The sequence below is a fragment of the Asterias rubens genome, chromosome 13 (genome assembly GCF_902459465.1).
Source record: "Asterias rubens chromosome 13, eAstRub1.3, whole genome shotgun sequence".
Lineage (NCBI taxonomy): Eukaryota > Metazoa > Echinodermata > Asteroidea > Forcipulatida > Asteriidae > Asterias > Asterias rubens.
In genome coordinates, this window is record NC_047074.1 from 6,618,221 (window position 1) to 6,638,149 (window position 19,929).

Sequence of the window (19,929 nt, forward strand, 5' to 3'; positions counted from 1 at the left end):
TCGCTGTAAACGAGACCATGTATGGATATGCGCGCACCTGTTACCTCAAAATTTATACCTTTGCAGCGCGTACGCTCAAGTGCTCGAAGAATTGCAATGAAACTAACATGAATATAAATAAGCATGCGATACAGTGCAGCGCGCACTTTTTACACAATGTATGGTGATTTAGGGGCCACTTAATTGCTATTTTCCAAAGCCGGTCTTTATACCAACCGCTAATACACCCCCACGTTACCAGGTTTTGACCAATCAGAGACATGAAACCGTCCAAGGTATTTATTCATAATAATTATTTTGAGTAATTACCAATAATGTCCATCACACTGCCTTTAAAGTGGCGATTCTTTGCTTACGGTAAGCAGAGCCATAAAATTGGGCCCTGATTGCTTCAACCCAAATTAAACTCTTAGTATACACATGATTGATTTGTTATAGGAGAGCAAGAAGAGCTACCCGTAAAGTAGGAAGAACCTTCTCCTTTAATAAGACACCACGTAGGACCCTACAACGTGCAGCATCTACAGCTACATTAAACATGAGTCCTATGGTTACCAGTACAGACAAACCTCATCCAGCTGAACACATGGATTTGACTGGTGCCCGACTAGCGAGTACATCCTCTCTACAAATGAAGGTATGATCATGTGTAAACCCATGGGCCCAGGTGAAGGGGGCTGGAGGGTCATGAAAAAGGGATGATGACAACCACTTTAGTGAATAAGTCATTTGGGAGTTAGATTTGAATAATGTCTGGTACAATGACTCGCTTAGTTACAATGCACCGCTTTCAGTTGTATTCCTCAGACTATCGAGACAGTTGCTACGCCAGGTGATTAGGGGCAAGCTTTTGCATACTTACGTAAGAGACGGAGAACACCAATACACAATTCTGAATAGATGTGTATGACACAATATACCAGGGTTTGCTCATCCTGGAGGTTGCTATACAACAGCTTGCCCCTAATCACGTGGCGTAGCAACTGTCTCAATAGTCTGAGGAATTCAAATGTAAAGGGTGCATTGTAACTAAGCAAGTCATTGTACCAGACATTATTCAAATTTAACTCGCAAATGGCTTATTGATCTTAGGTTTACTCACATGTTTTTGCCCTTGGAAAAGTCAGAAAATTGTAATTTAATAGCTTAAAAAGTCTATAAAACCCTACATCATATGGACAGATAGGTCAGTCTTTGTACTCAATTAAAAATTGGACTACTTTTTTCCAAGAAAGTGTAATGCCTTGTGCTCATAGGTTTGGGTAGCACAGCTCGCGGTAAACCACATTTTCACTTTCCAAGATGGAGCTCATACTCTCAAAATCAAGACAAGTTTAGCTTTCCCTCTCATTTGTTTTGTGTTCATTTAAGTTCTTTTAAATTGATTCTTGCTGTCAGCTTGGTGCAGCCGCTCAATTTCAGAAGTGCTGAATAATTTCACTTTGAGGCCTAATGATAATTTTCCGAGTTTCCTGACTTAAATTCACTTTTTGGCCATCAAGTTATAAGCTGTAGACCTCTAGTTGGTTTTAGAGATTCATCAGTTAGCTATCCTCTGAAATAATAAAACAATTGGTTGGGGATATTCTGAACACTCATCTTCTTTTGTTCAAATCACTTTCCTTTAAAGCTGCTTTTAACTGAATGTATTAATATCCTTGTATTTCAGACGACATCCCCTCTGGCTACTCGCCCACCATGTACGCCTAGTAAGCTCAAGAGTGTAACATATGGTTCATCTAGTGCTAGCTGGCTATGATGCAATCACAGCCACATACTGAAATAGGATGGCAGAATACAAACACTGCAACTACATCTCCTGCATGTAGTTTGAAGACGTCTGAACCTGAAACCTGATTAAGTCATTTTATCCTCACTAAAGGTGGTGTTGTGAGTTATAGATAATCTGTGATGAAGTAATTGTTCTAACTTAGTTTTTTTGGTCTCAGTTTAGCTTGTTACAGAACGACAATAATTTTCCTGCAGTTTTTGTATAGATCTATCTCTGAATGAGTTTTATAAGAAGCACATATGACACTCCTGACACTTTTAATATGCACGTGGGGAATATATTGAGTTCTAATCTTCATGTATATTTTCTTTCCTTGTACTATCAAATTAAAGAGTTCCTGATGCAAGCTTGAAGTAACCCAAAATGTGTACAACTTTATGTTAAACAAGGAATCAATGTCAGGTTAGCTTCTTTTGTGGCTTCTACAATACATCATTTTGATAAGGAAGTCCTTACTCCATGCAGGTTATATATTTGCCTAGTTGTGCTGTATGGACTAAGCCTGGGCGACTAGTGTCGACTATTGATTGCTTAGTCGAGTCGCGACTACCGTTATTCAACTACTCAGTTAACCGTGCTGCCACAACTACTGCAAAAGTAGTGAGAACTATCTGTTTGGTGAACCATTTGTGTCGCTTATGACTATTCATGACCACATAATTTACTTACGAAACAGAATCAGACATCAGTGACACAATCCTTCAATCCTTTCAGCACAAATTTTACTATATTGTGGCTCAGGGAACAATATGCTGCGATGCATTTTGGTAGTTAGTCGCAAATAGTGTCGAAGTTGCAACTATTTGAAGCGCGACTTGTCAAGTAGTACATTTCACTAGTCGCCCAGACCTAGTTTGGACCACTGTCCTCAACAGGGGAGGCTTCCTGTGTCCATCAATCAGCAACTTCTACAGGGCGAGTCAAAAAGAAGTTGACCGGGATTGGTGGGTGTTTAATAAATGACACTCAAAAGTTTAGTAAAGCAACAAGCACTCTCTTCTGCTTAGTAGAAGAAAATAAATGAAAGAAAATGATCATTCCTAAGAAGAGTTATGTCTTATTAAATAAAGGTACTCATTTTGCAAGCTGTTCACGGACAAAACAAATATATAACTTTTTTTTATATTCTAACTGCTACCTACTCGGAGGTTTAGATTCAGTCTAGTATTATCTTTTCATGGTCGGCTACAAACATGAGTGCTTTCAGTAAAACAGGCATAACTTCTCTCAAAAATTATCAGTTTTTTTTTAATTCTTTTTTTCAGAGAAGGAAGAAATGCTTGTTTTATGAAATTCACTGGGGTTTTGAGTGTCCGTTGTTGTTTTGTTTTTAAATCATACATCTCAGTCAACTTCTTTTTGACTTGCCGTTTATATACCACAAGTGGATTATATATTAATAGCTACTTGCCAAGCACAAACCACATGACATCAAGGCTTCTTGTGGCGCAAACATTTATGCGGTTTTCACAATGAGACTTGTGTCATTTTACCTTCTTTCTGTACAAACAAAGTTAATTTAACATCTATTAAAAAGTTAATGTAATTGACGTATTAATCTGAATATTTTATCAATACACTATTAACATATAATTGTAAGGAACTTTCTATATGAGTAACAAGAACTAGATCAAGGGAACTGGACAAATGTTTCTATAAATAGTTGGTCAGAGTTGGCTTTTATAGAGTCTGTGTGTTAGCAATAACTCCTGGTTCACTTGCAATGAAAACTTTACAGGATACATTAAATGCTGAAAGCATTGGTTTAATAATAACACAATCAGCCTCAAATGGACCGTATGGAATTGGTGAGCTTTGCCTCATACAAAGCATCTGTCATGTACATGTGATGTAATTACCACATCAGGAATTGGGATCAATTAAAGGCACTGGACACCTATGGTATTGTTTATCCCAACATATTCATCCAAATAACAAATCTGTGAACATTTCACTCAATTGGTCATCAAAGTTGCAAAAGAATAATGAAAGAAAAAAAGGCCCTTGTTGCACAAAATGTGTGTGCTTTCAGATGCCTAATAAAAGGCTTCAGTCATGAAGTCTTGTTATTTGAGTGAGAAAATACCTCTTTCTCAAAAACTCTGTTACTTCGGAGGGAGCCTTCTCTCAACATGTTTTATACTTTCAATGTTTACCATTGCTCACTTACCCAAGTAAGTTTTTATGCTTATAATTATCTTGAGTAATAGCCATTAATGTCCAGTGCTTTTAACTTTCATTCGCCCTACAATAGTGCAAAGCGTGATTATTTGATAATTGTTTTGGCTGTACAATACAGAAACCCCAATTTATCAAACTAAAACCAAACATGGGGCATTGAATTTTAATAGATGGGTTTGGATAAATCAATTTCTTTTTCTAACTGGTGTAAATTTGTAAATAAAATAATACTTCTGTAAAAATTTGATTATTTGTTTTAGCTGAAGAAAACCTTCAAGAAACCAACCAACAAATTGAATATGTCAACAATGATGCTGTGTAATATTTGGATGTGATTTGAAGTAGAGTGCTTGATAAATCATTTGCTTTGTACACTTTGAACAACTTGGTGTTGAACTTCAACAAACCCATTGTCTGAGGTTTTGGTACCATGCTGAACGTTGCTGACATGTATAATGTTTTAGGGGCAACTGACTGCATGTTTTCTTACCCTGTAAACAAAACACAAAATTTGTGATCGCATGATAACAATGCAGACTTATGAGACAATGCTCATAAGTGTGTATTGTATTGGGTTTATTGCTTTTATTTATATATTTATTTTACATTCTGTGTCAAAATAGTTTTTGTTGGTTTTTTTTTTTTTTTGGAGGGGGTATTTGTTTTGGGGTGTCAGTGGTTTCTGGAGATGCATGATCGTTTTGTACAGGAATTTCATTGTGTTATTGACAACAAAAATATATAATTTTTTTTTTTTTTTTTTTTTAGATGTGGTATTTGGATGTAATTAGTTGCAATTATAAGTTTGTTTATATTTGCTGCAAGATTTGCAAATTACACCAACTTAGTCAACTGTGATTTCTTGTATGTGTTTATTTTGTGGTACCATTGCTTCATATTTATGTTTATTAGTGGATCATACAATATCATCAGACAGAATTTAGATCTTTAGAATACAATAATGTACATTGTATTCCAATAAGAATGTCAATGATACATCATATGAATGGTGTTCAAACTCCACAGCTGATTATTCAAGAGCCTTTAAAGGCACTAGCCACTTTTGGTAATTGTCAAAGACCAGTATTCTCACTTGGTGTATCCCAACATGTGCATAAAATAACAAACCTGTGAAAGTTTGGTCATCAACGGTGCAAGAGAAAAACCACCTTTAGCTTTAAGATGTCTGAAGTCTTTCAATATTTGAGTGAGAAATTACCTCTTTCTAAAAAGAAAAACTTTAGAGGGAGTGGCTGCTCACAATGTTTTATACTAAGCTCCCCATTGCTTGTTACCAAGTAAGTTGTTACTCTAACTACCAATTGTGTCCAGTGCCTTTAAGTGTAATGCTATCCTGGAAGCCTAGATGTACAGCTGGGGTAAATAATGCACTTTGAGCCTCAACTACAAGGAGACTAATGGGAAGAGACCTAACAGGATGGCATCATAGAGGCTAATGAGTGAGAACACACACGCATCTTATTACTACTGTAGGCTGAACCAATGGAGCTGAAACTAACATTCAGTCGGCAACACCAGAACTCCCATGCCTCCTTGCAACACAAACTTTTTCGATGTAGATAGGGACGAGGGCTTGCAAGAACACTCCTTTAATTATGAGCATTATTACACTCTGTTTATTTGTCCGATGTATTGCTTTTGTTTATGTGCAAATTCACATGACGTTCGTGACCGGCAGCCCAGAGCACTTTGGTTAAAGGAACGAGGTACCAATATTTGAGTACAGGAACATTTAGTGGATAACCTGACATAAGTCAGATATGGATGTCTGCTGGGGACCCCCCGCTGCGTGTAGCGCATGGACCCCCAACAAAGAGGCAGGCCCAGTGCAGCCAAATTATGAATCAAGGGCCACATCTTAAATAGCATACACCTTTCAGCCAAACAGCTGGGGTCGTTATTAAATTACGGGCTCTTAACGTTTGAAAGAATACCACCACGACGCGCGGTGTCGGCCGGGGCGGAGCTCCAAAAGGGGGAGATTTTAGCATATTTTAAGAGTCTGTATCTCGGAAACGGTACAGAGTATGGATTTAATTTTTGGTTTGTGTTCATTTTAGCCAAAGTGGAACAGTTAGACAAAGTTTCATGTAAATCTGAGCTAATTTGACAACTGGTTAATTTCAACCCATAGGTTTTTACACTAAATATTTGGGGGAGGGCAGGCAGGCCTAATGCAGCAGAAAATTTGTCTGGCGGTTGATATTTTTTACTTAGTATCATGGTGATGACCATTTCCACTTGGTTGCATCATATGATCCAGCCCATTATTTTGCCTCTTTGTTGGGGGTCCATGCGCTACACGCAGCGGGGGGTCCCCGGCAGACACCCATATCTGACTATGTCAGGTTATCCACTAAACGTTCGTGTACTCAAATATTGGTACCTCGTTCCTTTAACCAAAGTGCTCTGGGCTGCCGGTCGTTCGCATGATTGAAGCACATAAAACGCTCGAGTTAACGCGGAGCTCAGCTTAAAGCTAAGCTTTCAAGCTTGCTGTTAAAGATGGCGTTTTTGGAAAGTTCAAATTAATTGTACAAACCCACACAAAAATAACAACATACCTTATATACCTATAGTAACCGGGTTTTTCAGACTTTGCTTGAAAACGCTAGGCATTTAATTGGCGATATAGCTCGGGTTTGCTCATTATTGAGTTATACGCTATGGCTCTTATAGGGGTAATACATTATGGGGTGCTTTAAAGGCAGTGGACACTATTGGTAAATATCAAAGACCAGTCGTCTCACTTGGTGTATCTCAACATATGCATAAAATAACAAACCTGTGAAAATTTAAGCTCAATCGGTCATCGAAGTTGCGAGTGTTAAGAAGAAAGCGGGTGGATGTTAGAACAATTATTTGTCAGTAGGTGCATCACGCTATCCCCCAAGCAATCAATACTTTCAAATTTAACTTCCCACAGCTGCTTTGAATTAAAATAATATCAAGAAAAAAAAACCGACAAGATCTTCGTTTCCAAATTTGGGCCATGCTAAATAGCAGTTTTGGGAGTCTTCTATACAAATTCTATTAAAAACTCAGGGTACAACATTGATTATAACATCACTAAAAGCAATGATCTTCAAATTGTAGATTCAAATTAAATAGATATGAATGGATGGATGGATGTAAATTGAATGGATGGTAAAAACATGGAGGTGCAGGAGGTAGATGGTAAAAAGAAGTACTCAGTTGTTTTACCCAACACCACTGAGCGCCGAGTACAACAGTGGCACTATCACAAGGATCGGTGATGATAGGTTGTACGTCATTGAAATAGTTTGCGGTACACCGCTTCTAATTACAGGGCCAAATTTCATAAAAGCACAACAAGTAGCTAAAAGTGCAACCAAATAGATTTTGCTTATCGGAATAAATTTACCAGCCAATCTACCTCGTGGTATAAATGGGTACCTGCAAGAGTATAGGGTTGAAAAAGCCTTCTGATCGCCACGGCGCGGCAGCTCAGATGACAGGGTTGTAATTTATTCCTCCATGGTTGTATAATTATCTCCTCAGCAGGGAGATGAGAAAGTTTAAATGAATGTTGTTGGCCCAAATGAACAGGCACTAAAGCAAGGTGCATTGAGATGTATAATTTATCGTAAAATGCGAAATGTCAGAACTATATATCATTATTTACATTTAATAAGTTATAGGCTTGGCGGAGAGTCAAGTCCCTACAGTCAGTAGCACCCCACCCCACCAACGCGTCTCCCGAGCCCTGTGTGCTTCAGGCTGTGGTGCAGTACCGCCCTCTATTGACCAAATTGATATCGGTCACCATTGACATGGTGGATTTCGTTATAAAGTTCAAGTTCAAGAAGAAGACACAGACGACCCTCTGCTGTCTGAGCGACACCAGCTTGGAGTGGAGAAGCTATTCGAGAGCCGGAAAAATTGCAAAAAGTTTACACCCTGAAAATTACTTTATTTACTGTAGGCCTATAGCCCACTTCCCAAAATCGTGGTAGCATGGACACACGGCGGGAAGACTAATTAACTTCTAGCGTTACTTTGGTGTAATAATTTCTCTTTGATGGTATAATGGTATAATCATGGAGATAATATAATAGTACCTTCTTTCTTTTCGGAAATAATGATAGGCGGAGTCCGTGCTCCATGAGCATCATATGTTATGCCATAACCATGGAGGAATAAATTCCTCCATGCCATAACTTATGGCTTTTCAAGTTTCTGATGTAAAATCGGTATGGTTTAATCGTTTTGATGTCGTCGACAGATGTACACTGTAAAAGTGAAAGGCACCGCAGCAAACGTTTGAAACAATGACAATGAAAAATGACGATATGACGTCACTGACTTTTATTCTGACAGCAGCAACACACAGTATGTGTGGGCGCTGGGCGAGTTGGTTCCAATAGAATGAGTGACGTAGTTTGCGACCATCGTACACATTGATACAACATGACCTGATGGCATCCCCGGAAGCGACGTACTACTCTCAAAATATCAATACGCTAATTGATAGATGCATTTGCTGCACTTGCTGGATTTTCAATAATTCACATCAACAAAGTGGAAGGGAATTGGGTTTATAAATAAGACATAATCTAAATTTTTGAAAACTCGATCCAAGTTGAGCATGTTTTGAATAAACGCATTTACGAGTCTACAAAGGATTACTTTTGGACGGCGAATTGATATTATACCAGATACAGGTGCAGTACCTGTAAACAATTCTAATGGTAATGTATGTACGACTGGTGGTCAACGACGGCCACCACAGAGTTAAATAGCAGCCATGCACGGTGTGGTGTGATGGGACAAATGTAACCATTTTTCGAAGTGATTATTCTCTTATTTTCAGTGTCTCATTGTATAAAACTAACGACGAACGATAAGTGGACATCTTTAATAATCTATGTGTGAATGGACTTGAGCTGTTAATTTACTGACGGTCCGTTTGGGCGAATTTTGTACCACCCGCCGCCTCGTCTGTGTGCTGTGATTTTTACCCAACGTTGTAAGCCTTAGCATTAAGACCAGTACATGATGGAGACCCAAGGACAACCAAGGCAAGTCTTACACGTCCGGAGTGACTCGGATGCCGAGTTGGAAGACTTGTTTAAAAATGTTATGAACCCAAGAGAACCGAACCCAACACACAGCTCCATCCCAATGCGGATGAGAAATCTCCCGTCTTCCTTTTTCAAAGAGCCAGATCGTGTTCATGGACATTCGAGAGAGTCAAGTGCCGACAGTACGAACTATACCACCAATGGTAGTAATGGAAGCGGACAATCTCTGGCGGCCCCCGGGCTGACTATTGCTCATTCACGGGCGCACTCGTCCCCCGCTGCACTGCAAGAAATGCACGCTGTAGGAACACAGAACTTACAACATCAACACTTGAGACAACAAAGTTATGATATCACCGACACTGACACACCGCTTCCCCCTGGCTGGGAGATGGCGTCCACTAGTACCGGACAGAGATACTTTCTTGAGTAAGTAAAGCTTCAAAGTACATTCGGATGTGTGTATGTATTGTATTTCTTGAATGATTATGCATGCATGTAATCACAATGGCTGTGTATTTGTTTGCTTTGATTTAAAAAAAATAATCTTTTGCCATGTATTTGTTCTTGGATTTGACTTTGAGAAGAAAGTATCTTAGTAATCTTTGTTTTATGATCACTGGTGAGATCTTGACCCAGTAACTCTACTCCTTAAATTTAAAATTTGTTTTGAAATCTTTGGTCGTACTCCCTACTAACACTTGAGCCCAGTTCATACTTTCTGCGAATGTGATACCAATTTTGCTGTCACAAATTCGCAACGAATAATTCTTAACAGTTGAACTGACTTAATTAACTCCTGCGAAACATTCGCTGCGAAAACAGCCATGTGACTCACAATTCGCTTCGCAATCGCACCTGCTGGAAGTATGAACCGGGCTGTCCCAGAAAATTGTTGAGTTAACGATGCGATAGGCCTTTGATGCAATAGGCCTTCGTTATTTTGCTATGATTTTCAGAACACCAAGACCCAACAAATAGCTTTAAAAAAAAGAAAAATGGACAAAAACTTACCAGATCCCAGAGCGAATTCCCAGGTTCATATTTTGAACCTGTCGCATCAAACGCATTATTTTGTTGTTGGGCTAAACCATTCTGTAAAAGGGGTGTTACAATGTTGCAGTGCGTGTGCGCGCTGTCCGTTTGCATTGCACGCCTATCACTCATTATGGCGCGCACGCACTGTAGCACTGCAACATTGTAACACCCCTTTTACAGAATGGTTTAACCCAACAACAAAATAATGTGTGTGCAAAGCACATTTCCTAAATGGTGTTTTGAGTATTATGGCAGGCTGCATTAGACATAGCGGATTAAGTTCGTACCCTCAGAATTTGTGTCGCGATTTTTGAAAGTGGTAAAAATGGGGAAAATCTGGTGACTAGCTGTCGAAACTGTACGTGTTGGACCAGATCAACCGTTTCCGCTCAAAACAAACTCGTAACCCTCCGGCCTGGCGGCCGTCGGGAGGAGAGTTATGTTATCGCAACTAGCATTATGGGTGCTTTTTGAAATGGTTGTTGATTTACCATCCACTACTCAGTGAGGCATTTTTTTTGTGGCTGGGTGCTTTGAAAATCATAGAAAATTAACAGATTGCATTTGTTAATTCATCAATTTTCTGGGGCAGTAGTACAACTGAAGAAAAAAAGAAATTATAAATTTATAGCGTCCCAGTTACTGGTTCTACAATGTAGGTGAGTTATGTTGGAAAGGTGGAGGGAATCATTTTTGTAATGTCTAGCATGAAAATGGGGCCGTGCAAAAACAAGGATTACAAGCGCTTTTGGGCATTTATCTTTTGAAGTAGTTAGAATAGTTGGTACCTGAAAACCAGAGGAGTGTAGGAGTGTGCAATGCGAACATTATCACACATGGTCTGGGGTCAGCTCAAAGGCCATTGACAATACTAAAAAAAGTATACCTTCAGACTGTCTATGTTTATCTTCTGAGCAGAAGAAGTCAGTGTGGTGATACCTTGTCAGTGATTGGTCAAGTTTGTTACCAAGTCACTGATTGGTCTGAAATGATATTTAATTAATGGGAGTTTAAGAAACATGATGCAAACTAGGCACTCATCAAACCCTAATTTTGCAACAAAATTTTGTTTTGCTTCAAACTTATATCCACCTACGTACCACACACAAAGGAATCAGTCTAATTGAATTAGTTTTTGTAAAGTTGAATTGTTTAAAAATTAATCTATTACCCGAAAAGTACTAGATTAGAAGCAAGTTTCCAAGGTAACTGTGAATAATAAGAGTAAAACCCATTTCTGTATAATTTGGCTTTAGCTGCTTATTTGCTGAAAATAGAACCATAAGCCAATTCAATCAAAGTATAATTGAAAGAATAACCTCATCAAATCCATTTACATGTTCACTGTTCTATTAATTGGGAAACTCTCACTGATCAAGTTTGCTCACATTCAACACATTGGCTAAAAATGTTGTGTTCTTTGTATTATGTTTTTTTGTGGCATCCCATCGGACATCGGTATGGTTGAACATAAATGGATGGCATTCTGAAACCTTACTGATCAGTGGCTTTGTGAATGAGAAAGTTGGTAAAGTTTATGCAACTCGGACTCCTAGAATATTGTTTTGTGAAGTTATTGTCATATTTCACCACAGTTAAAACGATAGACTGATGAAAACATGAAATTGTAAATGACATCCACTGCTCTGTTGCTGTTTGTGTTTTGCTGGGACAATGTCCTCTACTTGTTGCAATAAACATGTAGGAACTTTCAAAGCTTGGACTGGTGTCTTTCAAAAGTGTTCTTTTCGCTTGACTTTTTGCTTTACTTTGTGTGATGTGCGATTCTGTGCTATTATTATGACTGCATAGGCATAACCACTTCATGTCTGTATTAAAGCCATTGGACCCTTTCGGTACAGGAAGAAAAAAAAAGTTCACAGATTTACAAATAACTTACAGGGTTTACAGAAGGTAGTGGTGAAATACTTCTCTTGAAATATTATTCCATGAAATGCTTTACATTTTGAGAAAACAGTAAAACAATATCAATTCTCGTTAACGGCGAAACGCGCGGATACAAGGGTGGGTTTTCCCGTTATTTTCTCCTGACTGCGATGACGGATTAAGCCCAAATTTTCACAGGTTTGTTATTTGATATAGAAGTTGTGATACACGAAGTGTGGGCCTTGGACATAACTGTTTACCGAAAGGGTCCAATGGCTTTAAAAAGAAATTACCATGCTTCTGAAAAATTTTATTTTCAAAAATTTATCAACTCTAAGGTTAAGTGCAATAATTAAAATCGCAATATATGTGTCTTATAGTTTGTGTGGGCAGTGAAAAATACGCATCTCATTGCTTCTGTGGGCAGTTTAGATTTTAAATTTTTTTAAAACACTGATCTGTTTCATTTTAGAAGCTTTTCAAATGAAACGGATCAACAGGCCTCAAAATAACCCACGGCACCCACAGCAATTGCAGTGGTTTTAAAAGTTTTAATACAAATTGAATTATTACTCATACATACACGTACAAGTACCCCTTTCTCAGAGCAATATTGCTGTGCCCATTTAAGAACAAAGTTCAAGGCCAGTGGAGCTATGTTTTACTTTTTGAATGATTAGAATGAAAAGGCAGACACTCAAGTAATCAATGTTGTTGCAGATATCATCTGTAAAAATATAAATGGCTTGGAGTGGGGGCTTGAAGTAAAAAAAGGAACTGAAATAGTATGAACGTTGATTTTCTGCTCATCATCATACATTGTAAAAACAATTATGAGGTGGAAGGGGGGGGGGGGAGGGCAGAGGCACCCGTTTCATTGAGTGTTGGGACAATTTGTTTTTATCCTACCATATAGATTGAGCTAACGTTAAGATTTGTAGCCCTATGCATAGCCCACTAGATCCACAGTTATACATACATGCATACATACATGTACAACTAAATATTTGTAAAGCGCCTTTACATCCAGATCAAAGCGCTAAAAAGAGCAAAACCAATGGAACTTTAACTACAACATATCACATCCGATACAAATGAGTTTTGAGAGATTTTTTTAACAATGTCAAAGAGATCATCCTGACCCTGCATAAGGATTGATCACAGACGTGAATCGCAGTAGTATTCCCACTTGAGTATGATCGCGCATTGATCCACCTTTTGTGAACGGAAATTCGCCCTCAATTTGCGGTGTCTGATCCCTCTTTGCGTTCCCACTAGACGTTTATCGTCCTTTCAAGATCATGTCTTGCTTTAGCCCTACTCCCGAGGTTGATCAAATTTGCTGGGTCTGATCCTGATCGACCTTGGTTCCAACTTACGCCTGATCTCCTTTCGATCTCCAGCTTGGAGAATTTGCGGGATCAGATCCCCCTTAACTCGAATTGTGAGGTCCAGGGAGAACAGGGGTCCAAGGATGGTTTTCATGAAATATTTTATATATTTTTCCTACCACAAAGTAAAGCAAATGTGTACACCAATCTAGATTTCTATAGCTATTGGGTAAAAATGTGATTATTTGTTGTTGTTCAGTATATATTGAAACCAATTGATTGAAACGTAGCTCCATACTCTTGCATTAGTAGGCTGCTCTGCTACATGTATCCATCTTTCTTATTTCTACCTCCATGATCTTCTAAGGATTTGCAAACAGCAGCTTTGCACATTACTAACTTGTGGCATGGCTTGCAATCTTAGTTTATTTATTTTCCTTCCATTTTTCAAAATGGCAAATTGAACAGTAAATTGTTCTTGTTTTCACTGAGTAAATATATTGATGATTGTTGATGGTAAAATGTAAATTATTATATCTGATTATATTTCAGCAACAAGGGAAGGTTTTTACTCTCATCCCAAAAGCCAGATGACAAGTATGTACACATTTATGTTTCCACAATCTTTCTTTCATTTTCTTTTGTTCAAGGCGAGTGTTTTGTGTGCAAGACCTTTAAGTTATGCGGCTGAATTGCCAATGTAAATTACCGTAAACTCCACAACATTCAAACAGAAATGGAGGGGGAAAAACAAGATTCCCTACAGCAAAGTTTGCTCATGTATGATTTATTTTACCGTAAACCCCAGAATTCACATTGCTGTGGGTGTGTGTGTACATGTATATCAAAATGTCATTTCATTGTAAGGAAAGCTCCACACTTGTCACTTTTCAAAAACACATTTTGGGTTACAAATGTACTTGACATTATATTATTCCATCCATGTACATCCAACATTTATTTATGACATGTAGCTCATGCTGAGTTCATTCAGGTCTTTTGTCTTATTCACCCCTCCAACAACGTTACATGTGTCTACTGTCTACCATGCTGAGTTCATTCAGGTCTTTTGTCTTATTCACCCCTCCAACAACGTTACATGTGTCTACTGTCTACCATGCTGAGTTCATTCAGGTCTTTTGTCTTATTCACCCCTCCAACAACGTTACATGTGTCTACTGTCTACCATGCTGAGTTCATTCAGGTCTTTTGTCTTATTCACCCCTCCAACAACGTTACATGTGTCTACTGTCTACCATGCTCGACAATTTGGAAGTTAAATTGCATGTGAAAAAGATGGTAAAGATGGTGGTACATGTACATGTAAGCGTGTAATCGTTGTGTTGCCTAAAATGTGCACTACACTGTATAACACAATGGGACATTGCTTCCTAAAATGGCGCAACTAAGATTATTGTGATGATGATGTCAAGTGAATTGGGTCAGTAGGGAATAATTGTTTGGTACATGATGTATGAAAGACATACCCAGGCCTGTTTGCTTTGTTTTTTGAAAGGGCAAGGGGAACGAGGCATTTTCTCATTGGGAAAGGACACCCTCCAGGGGGCATGGAGGCAATCACCTTTGTTGCCTCCATAAAGGATCAAGCCTGCATGCCTGTATGTGTAAATCTAAAAAGAACAACAGCAACTGAATTTGAATCTTTGTTTCTTTCTGGATCTTCTCAACTTTATTTATCTTAAATGCTTTATTATGTATAGGTCATAGATATAGGAATATCTTTCTAAGGAACTGTTTGTATGTAGGTCGATGTTGACAAGTTCAACATGGTTCATCTGAGAGCTGTAAAATAAAAGATTACCCTCGTTACAATATCTCTTTAAGATAGGAATAGAGAAGAATATTCAAGGGCATTATGGAAAACTCCTAGATCCATTAAACAATGATTATGCATACACTGTGTACACAGCAGATTCATATATCTGACTAATATGTACCCCACCCATCGGTGCCCCATCATTTAAACAACTTGGAAGGAGGGATGAATCAAGTAAAGACTGCACCATTCCGATCATGCAGTCACACACGCTAGTTGGGGGATAAATGTGATTCATTATGATGCATGTTAACTTACCCTCATGTCTAGTTACTACTTACATGTTCATGACTGGTATGAATCATGATGCCATCATCTCAACCCATTACACTTCTTATTACTAGTAAGTCCAAGACAAAAGTTCAAAACAATTTGGTTTTGGATTGATTTAACTGATTGTAGGCCTGTGTACGGCCATATCTACATGCTATTAATGAGAATGAAGGACTGTTCAAGCATTATTATGAGAGCAGAATGGTTACAGATCTTTATCACTCATGTTTTATACACATGTAAAGCTTACTCATGGTCATTCTTCATAGTGATGGCAGGACCAGAATTTGAAATAATAAAAAAATACACACTCAATGTTCACCGCCATTTCTCGTACTTAAAGTTCAAATCAAATTTCAAAGAAACTAATGTAATTATTTGGGTGTGGTTGGACCATGGTCATTCCTCCATGGACAGTGCCATCTTCAGTGTAGATATGAAATCTTGCATTTCCTCCATGCTTCAACTAAACTATAATTCAAGGTAACTGTATGTGTACTTGTGTGCTTTTCACTTGCACTGTCAATAAAACAAGATATAAAAACAAAAAATACATGCAGGTTCATTTCACACAATTTTAAAGGTCTTAAGGACTACCATAATTTTCGGATTATAAACCGCGGTTTATATGCTGATTTTGACATTTTTTTGAACTCCTGTGGTTTATTCGCCTGGCTGCTTGTATGCCGACATATTAATATTGAAGAAGAAAACAACAGCGTACATTTTTTGAAAAGAAACATTGTTTAAAAAAACTTCTAAAAACAAACAGACAGGAAAAATCATACATCGTCGCGCCAAACACACTCTGAAAATCCACGACTCCACCAACCTTGTCTGCCGTTACAAGGCCATGCCTCGATTTTATTCCTAGATGAATGGGTCACAAAAGTCCTATTTCTACTCCATAATAAATCCATCTGTCCAACAAGACCGTTTTGCGTCCATATTTATGAACACTTTGAACGTCAAAATTATGTTAGTCCAGCGACTTTGCATGTAGCGAATTGGAAATAATTGTCATCCTCGGACCCATAATATAATCCGTGATGTGTCACGATATAGTGGGGTCGTGCGCAAGGCAACATCGTGAGTACGAGGATAGCTGCAAAAGAAATATAGTCGGGTAGCCCTTCCAATTGCTTACTTCAGGGTCCTGGCTGCCATGTACAGCTGGGTGCATGTTTTTGGAAGATTCTTTTATATTTAGAGCAGACTTTGAAACGATCGTCTGATGGTCGGACTCGTCTGCCAACTCACCCCTCATCAAGCGCCCCATGGATGTAAGCAAATAATCGAAAGATTTGGAGAATAAACTTGTTTGATTGTTTTAACAGAAACAAAAACACACGTTAATTAGGAGTTTACAACAATATTTCAATGCAAATGTTAACAATTATAAATAAATTTCTGCCGGTCGGAGTGTGTTATTTTCGGTCCTGCTACTTGCGCCGTCAACTCACCTTCAACTCGTTTGTGCCGTCTACTCCTTGTCAACTCGACCACTACGCAGATGGCAGGTATGAATTAGTCTTCACCCAAGATGTCAGCGATCAATTAACACGACGCGCAGTACATAAGACACTATGCGGTACCAATCATTGACATCTTGGGCCTAGACTAATCCATGTGCAGGAAGGCGCCCTCTGTTGTCCACATTGTTTAAGCTCTGTAAAAAAGCAAAATGACGACCAACAGTTTTGCTTTCTTAATGAGAAAAATCAATTTTTTATACCGAAATGTAACCTTAGACTAATGAAACTTCTCCTTAAGCTAATACTTTACAGTTCTTTGCCTCTTTTCTGGATTTTAAATGTGGTATTGGAGGAGTTAAAGGCGGGTTGACGGCAAGTAGTAGAACCCACTTACGCACGGCCCCCTCTCTTTGTGCGCTCGTGACTGCGGTTTATTTGCCGGGCGGTTTGTACGCCGACACTTAAATTTTTTCCCTCTATATTTTGGGGAAGTGCGTTTCTTACGTACGGGGGTTTATAATCTGAAAAGTACGGTACATCACTACTGGTTTTTGTTGAAAACTAGAAAGTGTGATTGGATGTAGTATTCTCAAACATAAACCAATGAAGTATCATCCACTTGAGTGAATTACTTCCTGTAGTTGAAGCAATAAGGATATCCTGGAATGGAGGCTAATTTACTACAGTCACACATTACCAAGTGATTGAATAGCCCTGCTATACCTATCCATGCAATCCATTCCCCCAAACTACATGTAGCTGAGTGATGGATGGATAAACTAATGTCAGTTCTTGGGAGTTATATGTCTATCAACCAATGAGTTAAATACGCGGGACACTATTGGTAATTACTCAATATAATTATTAGCGTAAAACCTTACTTGGTAGCGAGTAATGAGGAGCTGTGTATGGTATAAAACATTGTGAGAAACGGCTCCCTCTGAAGTGAGTAGTTTTCGAGAAAGAAGTAATTTTCCATGAGTTTGATTTCGAGACCTCAGAATTAGATTTTGAGGTCTCGAAATCAAGCATTTGAAAGCACACAACTTTATGACAAGGGTGTTTGTTTCCTTTCATTATTATCTCGCAACTTAGACAACCAGTTGAGCTCAAATTTTCACAGTTTTTTCGTTTTAAAAAAGGCAGTCCTTATTTGCATACAAATTGCATTCACTTATAGGTCGGTGAATCAATTGAAAGAAAGGCATCTATGTTGGGGGTAAAAACTAGAAAAGCAAACAAGATGTACAGTTGTAGCATTGAAACACCACTCTTGTAATGTGTCTGTACTTTGTGTACCATGGACCCTTTGCATTACCCCCAGAACTCCACCATAAAGAATATACAATAGGCATAGTAATCATGTCAGATCAAAGGGCATGAAGTGCAGCCCACATGGAATGTGGTGTTGAAAAGCTTTGCTTTGTAAAGCTTAGTTAATATTCAGGGTAACATTCACAGCATGAGGACACTAGGCCACTGTCAATCAGAATGTACGCTTGCATTCAAAGCATCAAAATAAGCATTCTAGTGGGGGAAATAAACTATATACATGTAACTGTAACTAATTAGTCCAAATAAAAAAAATACCAATTGATCGTCCGGATTTTTCCCACAAAAAGGAGGATGAGGGCCTTTTATTTATTTATTTTTTTTTTCTGGCCGCTTAGCACTTAAACGCCTTACTACAACATCATTGGAGAACCATTCATGTATTAATAATAATGAATTTTGTTTATATTGCGCAAAATTAAAATGAAGTCTCAAAGCGCTTTTAGAAAGTGAAAGAGTGAATACCAGAGGATACAAAAATTAGAGAAAACACAGAAAAGACTACAAAATGCATACATGCATGCATGTAGTTTGGCATGAAGTTCATATGAAACATCGATTAGGTGTTCTAGTCTGTATTTGAGATGAATGAAACAGTTCAGGTTTTACATGGAAATAGCTGAAATTGATTTTCCTTGACCTGAAAGTACGTAGCTGTGATTTGTTAAATGGGTAAATGAAATTAATTGTTGTTCATTCATTGTGCTTCAAATGAAAGTTACCTTTGTTAACATGCTACACAGATAAACAATAATACACAAATAATTAAATGAAAGCATTGAATAAAGTTAAAAAACAGAATTTTGTAAGATAACTCAAAACATATACGAGAAATTGATTTGTGCTGATCACATTGAGTTGACACAATAGAACATAGTGAATGGACATCAATTGCTCATTGTTACCCAATAGCAATTCTCAGAACAGTCATGTGGAAGAGGCTTAGGCACAATCACAAATGAAAACATCCATGAACAAATAAACGTGCTGATTACAAACGTTATACTAGGTTGAAAATGAAATGATTAAACCGGAAACGGAAGCATAATAGTACACTGAGCGTATAGTAAAGCATTAAGGTGCAGTGAATGGCAAACCATTGTAGAACTCGGTGACCCTTACCGCAGCCACTTTGCATGCATAAATGCATCCATACGCACGTCATACACGGCATACACACAATCACTCTTTTATATTACAGCTTACCGCAAATTTGACGTCAAAAACATAAAGTTGTGTGATTTCCATTTATTAACAAAAACCAACATTGAGTTTTTATTAGGGCACAGTAAAATAATTGACTCTCATATTAATGTACATGGATGTATGAGTACTTCTTTGGTTAATCAAAAGAGTGAAACAATAGATTAAAGTTGCATTGCCCTCATTTTTCACTGAAAGAATTTTCAGGAATGAGTTTTGACACATGAAGCCGTGTGAAAAAGACCATTCGTCAACATTCACAACTTGTGTGAGTGCCATGGAAAATGCACAAATTACATGTAACATGCAAAAATATCTGCACATGACTAATGGCGTGAGGTAGTGTTGGGATCTTAGAAACAATTCAGTTTTATTAAAAGTCACTACCAGTTATCATTGGGTGGTATTTTTCATTCAATACCATCAATGAAAGTTTGTTATACTATCTCAAATCTTTTTTAAAAAAATGTTAAAACCTTAAATAAAAAATATCTGTACTTTTGTAAGAACTTTT

General features: G+C 38.0%; 2 protein-coding genes across 4 annotated transcripts in view; both read left to right on the top strand.

Annotated features, from left to right (window-relative positions):
* LOC117298498 (protein ECT2-like) overlaps positions 1 to 3,741 on the top strand; it is a 30,620-nt gene extending 26,879 nt beyond the window's left edge. The window contains exons 20-21 of the mRNA XM_033781785.1: positions 439 to 637; positions 1,670 to 3,741. Coding sequence (XP_033637676.1) covers positions 439 to 637; positions 1,670 to 1,759 — 289 coding nt within the window. The 3' untranslated portion in view covers positions 1,760 to 3,741. The remainder of the gene's footprint in view (positions 1 to 438; positions 638 to 1,669) is intronic.
* A 4,996-nt stretch (positions 3,742 to 8,737) lies between these two features.
* Positions 8,738 to 19,929, top strand: part of LOC117299016 (transcriptional coactivator YAP1-A-like) — a 29,723-nt gene continuing 18,531 nt past the window's right edge. For 2 of the 3 annotated variants that reach the window (XM_033782434.1, XM_033782436.1), the window contains exons 1-2: positions 8,738 to 9,468; positions 13,848 to 13,892. In XM_033782434.1, coding sequence (XP_033638325.1) covers positions 9,011 to 9,468; positions 13,848 to 13,892 — 503 coding nt within the window. In that variant the 5' untranslated portion in view covers positions 8,738 to 9,010. The remainder of the gene's footprint in view (positions 9,469 to 13,847; positions 13,893 to 19,929) is intronic. The other variant, XM_033782435.1, reaches the window with a different exon arrangement.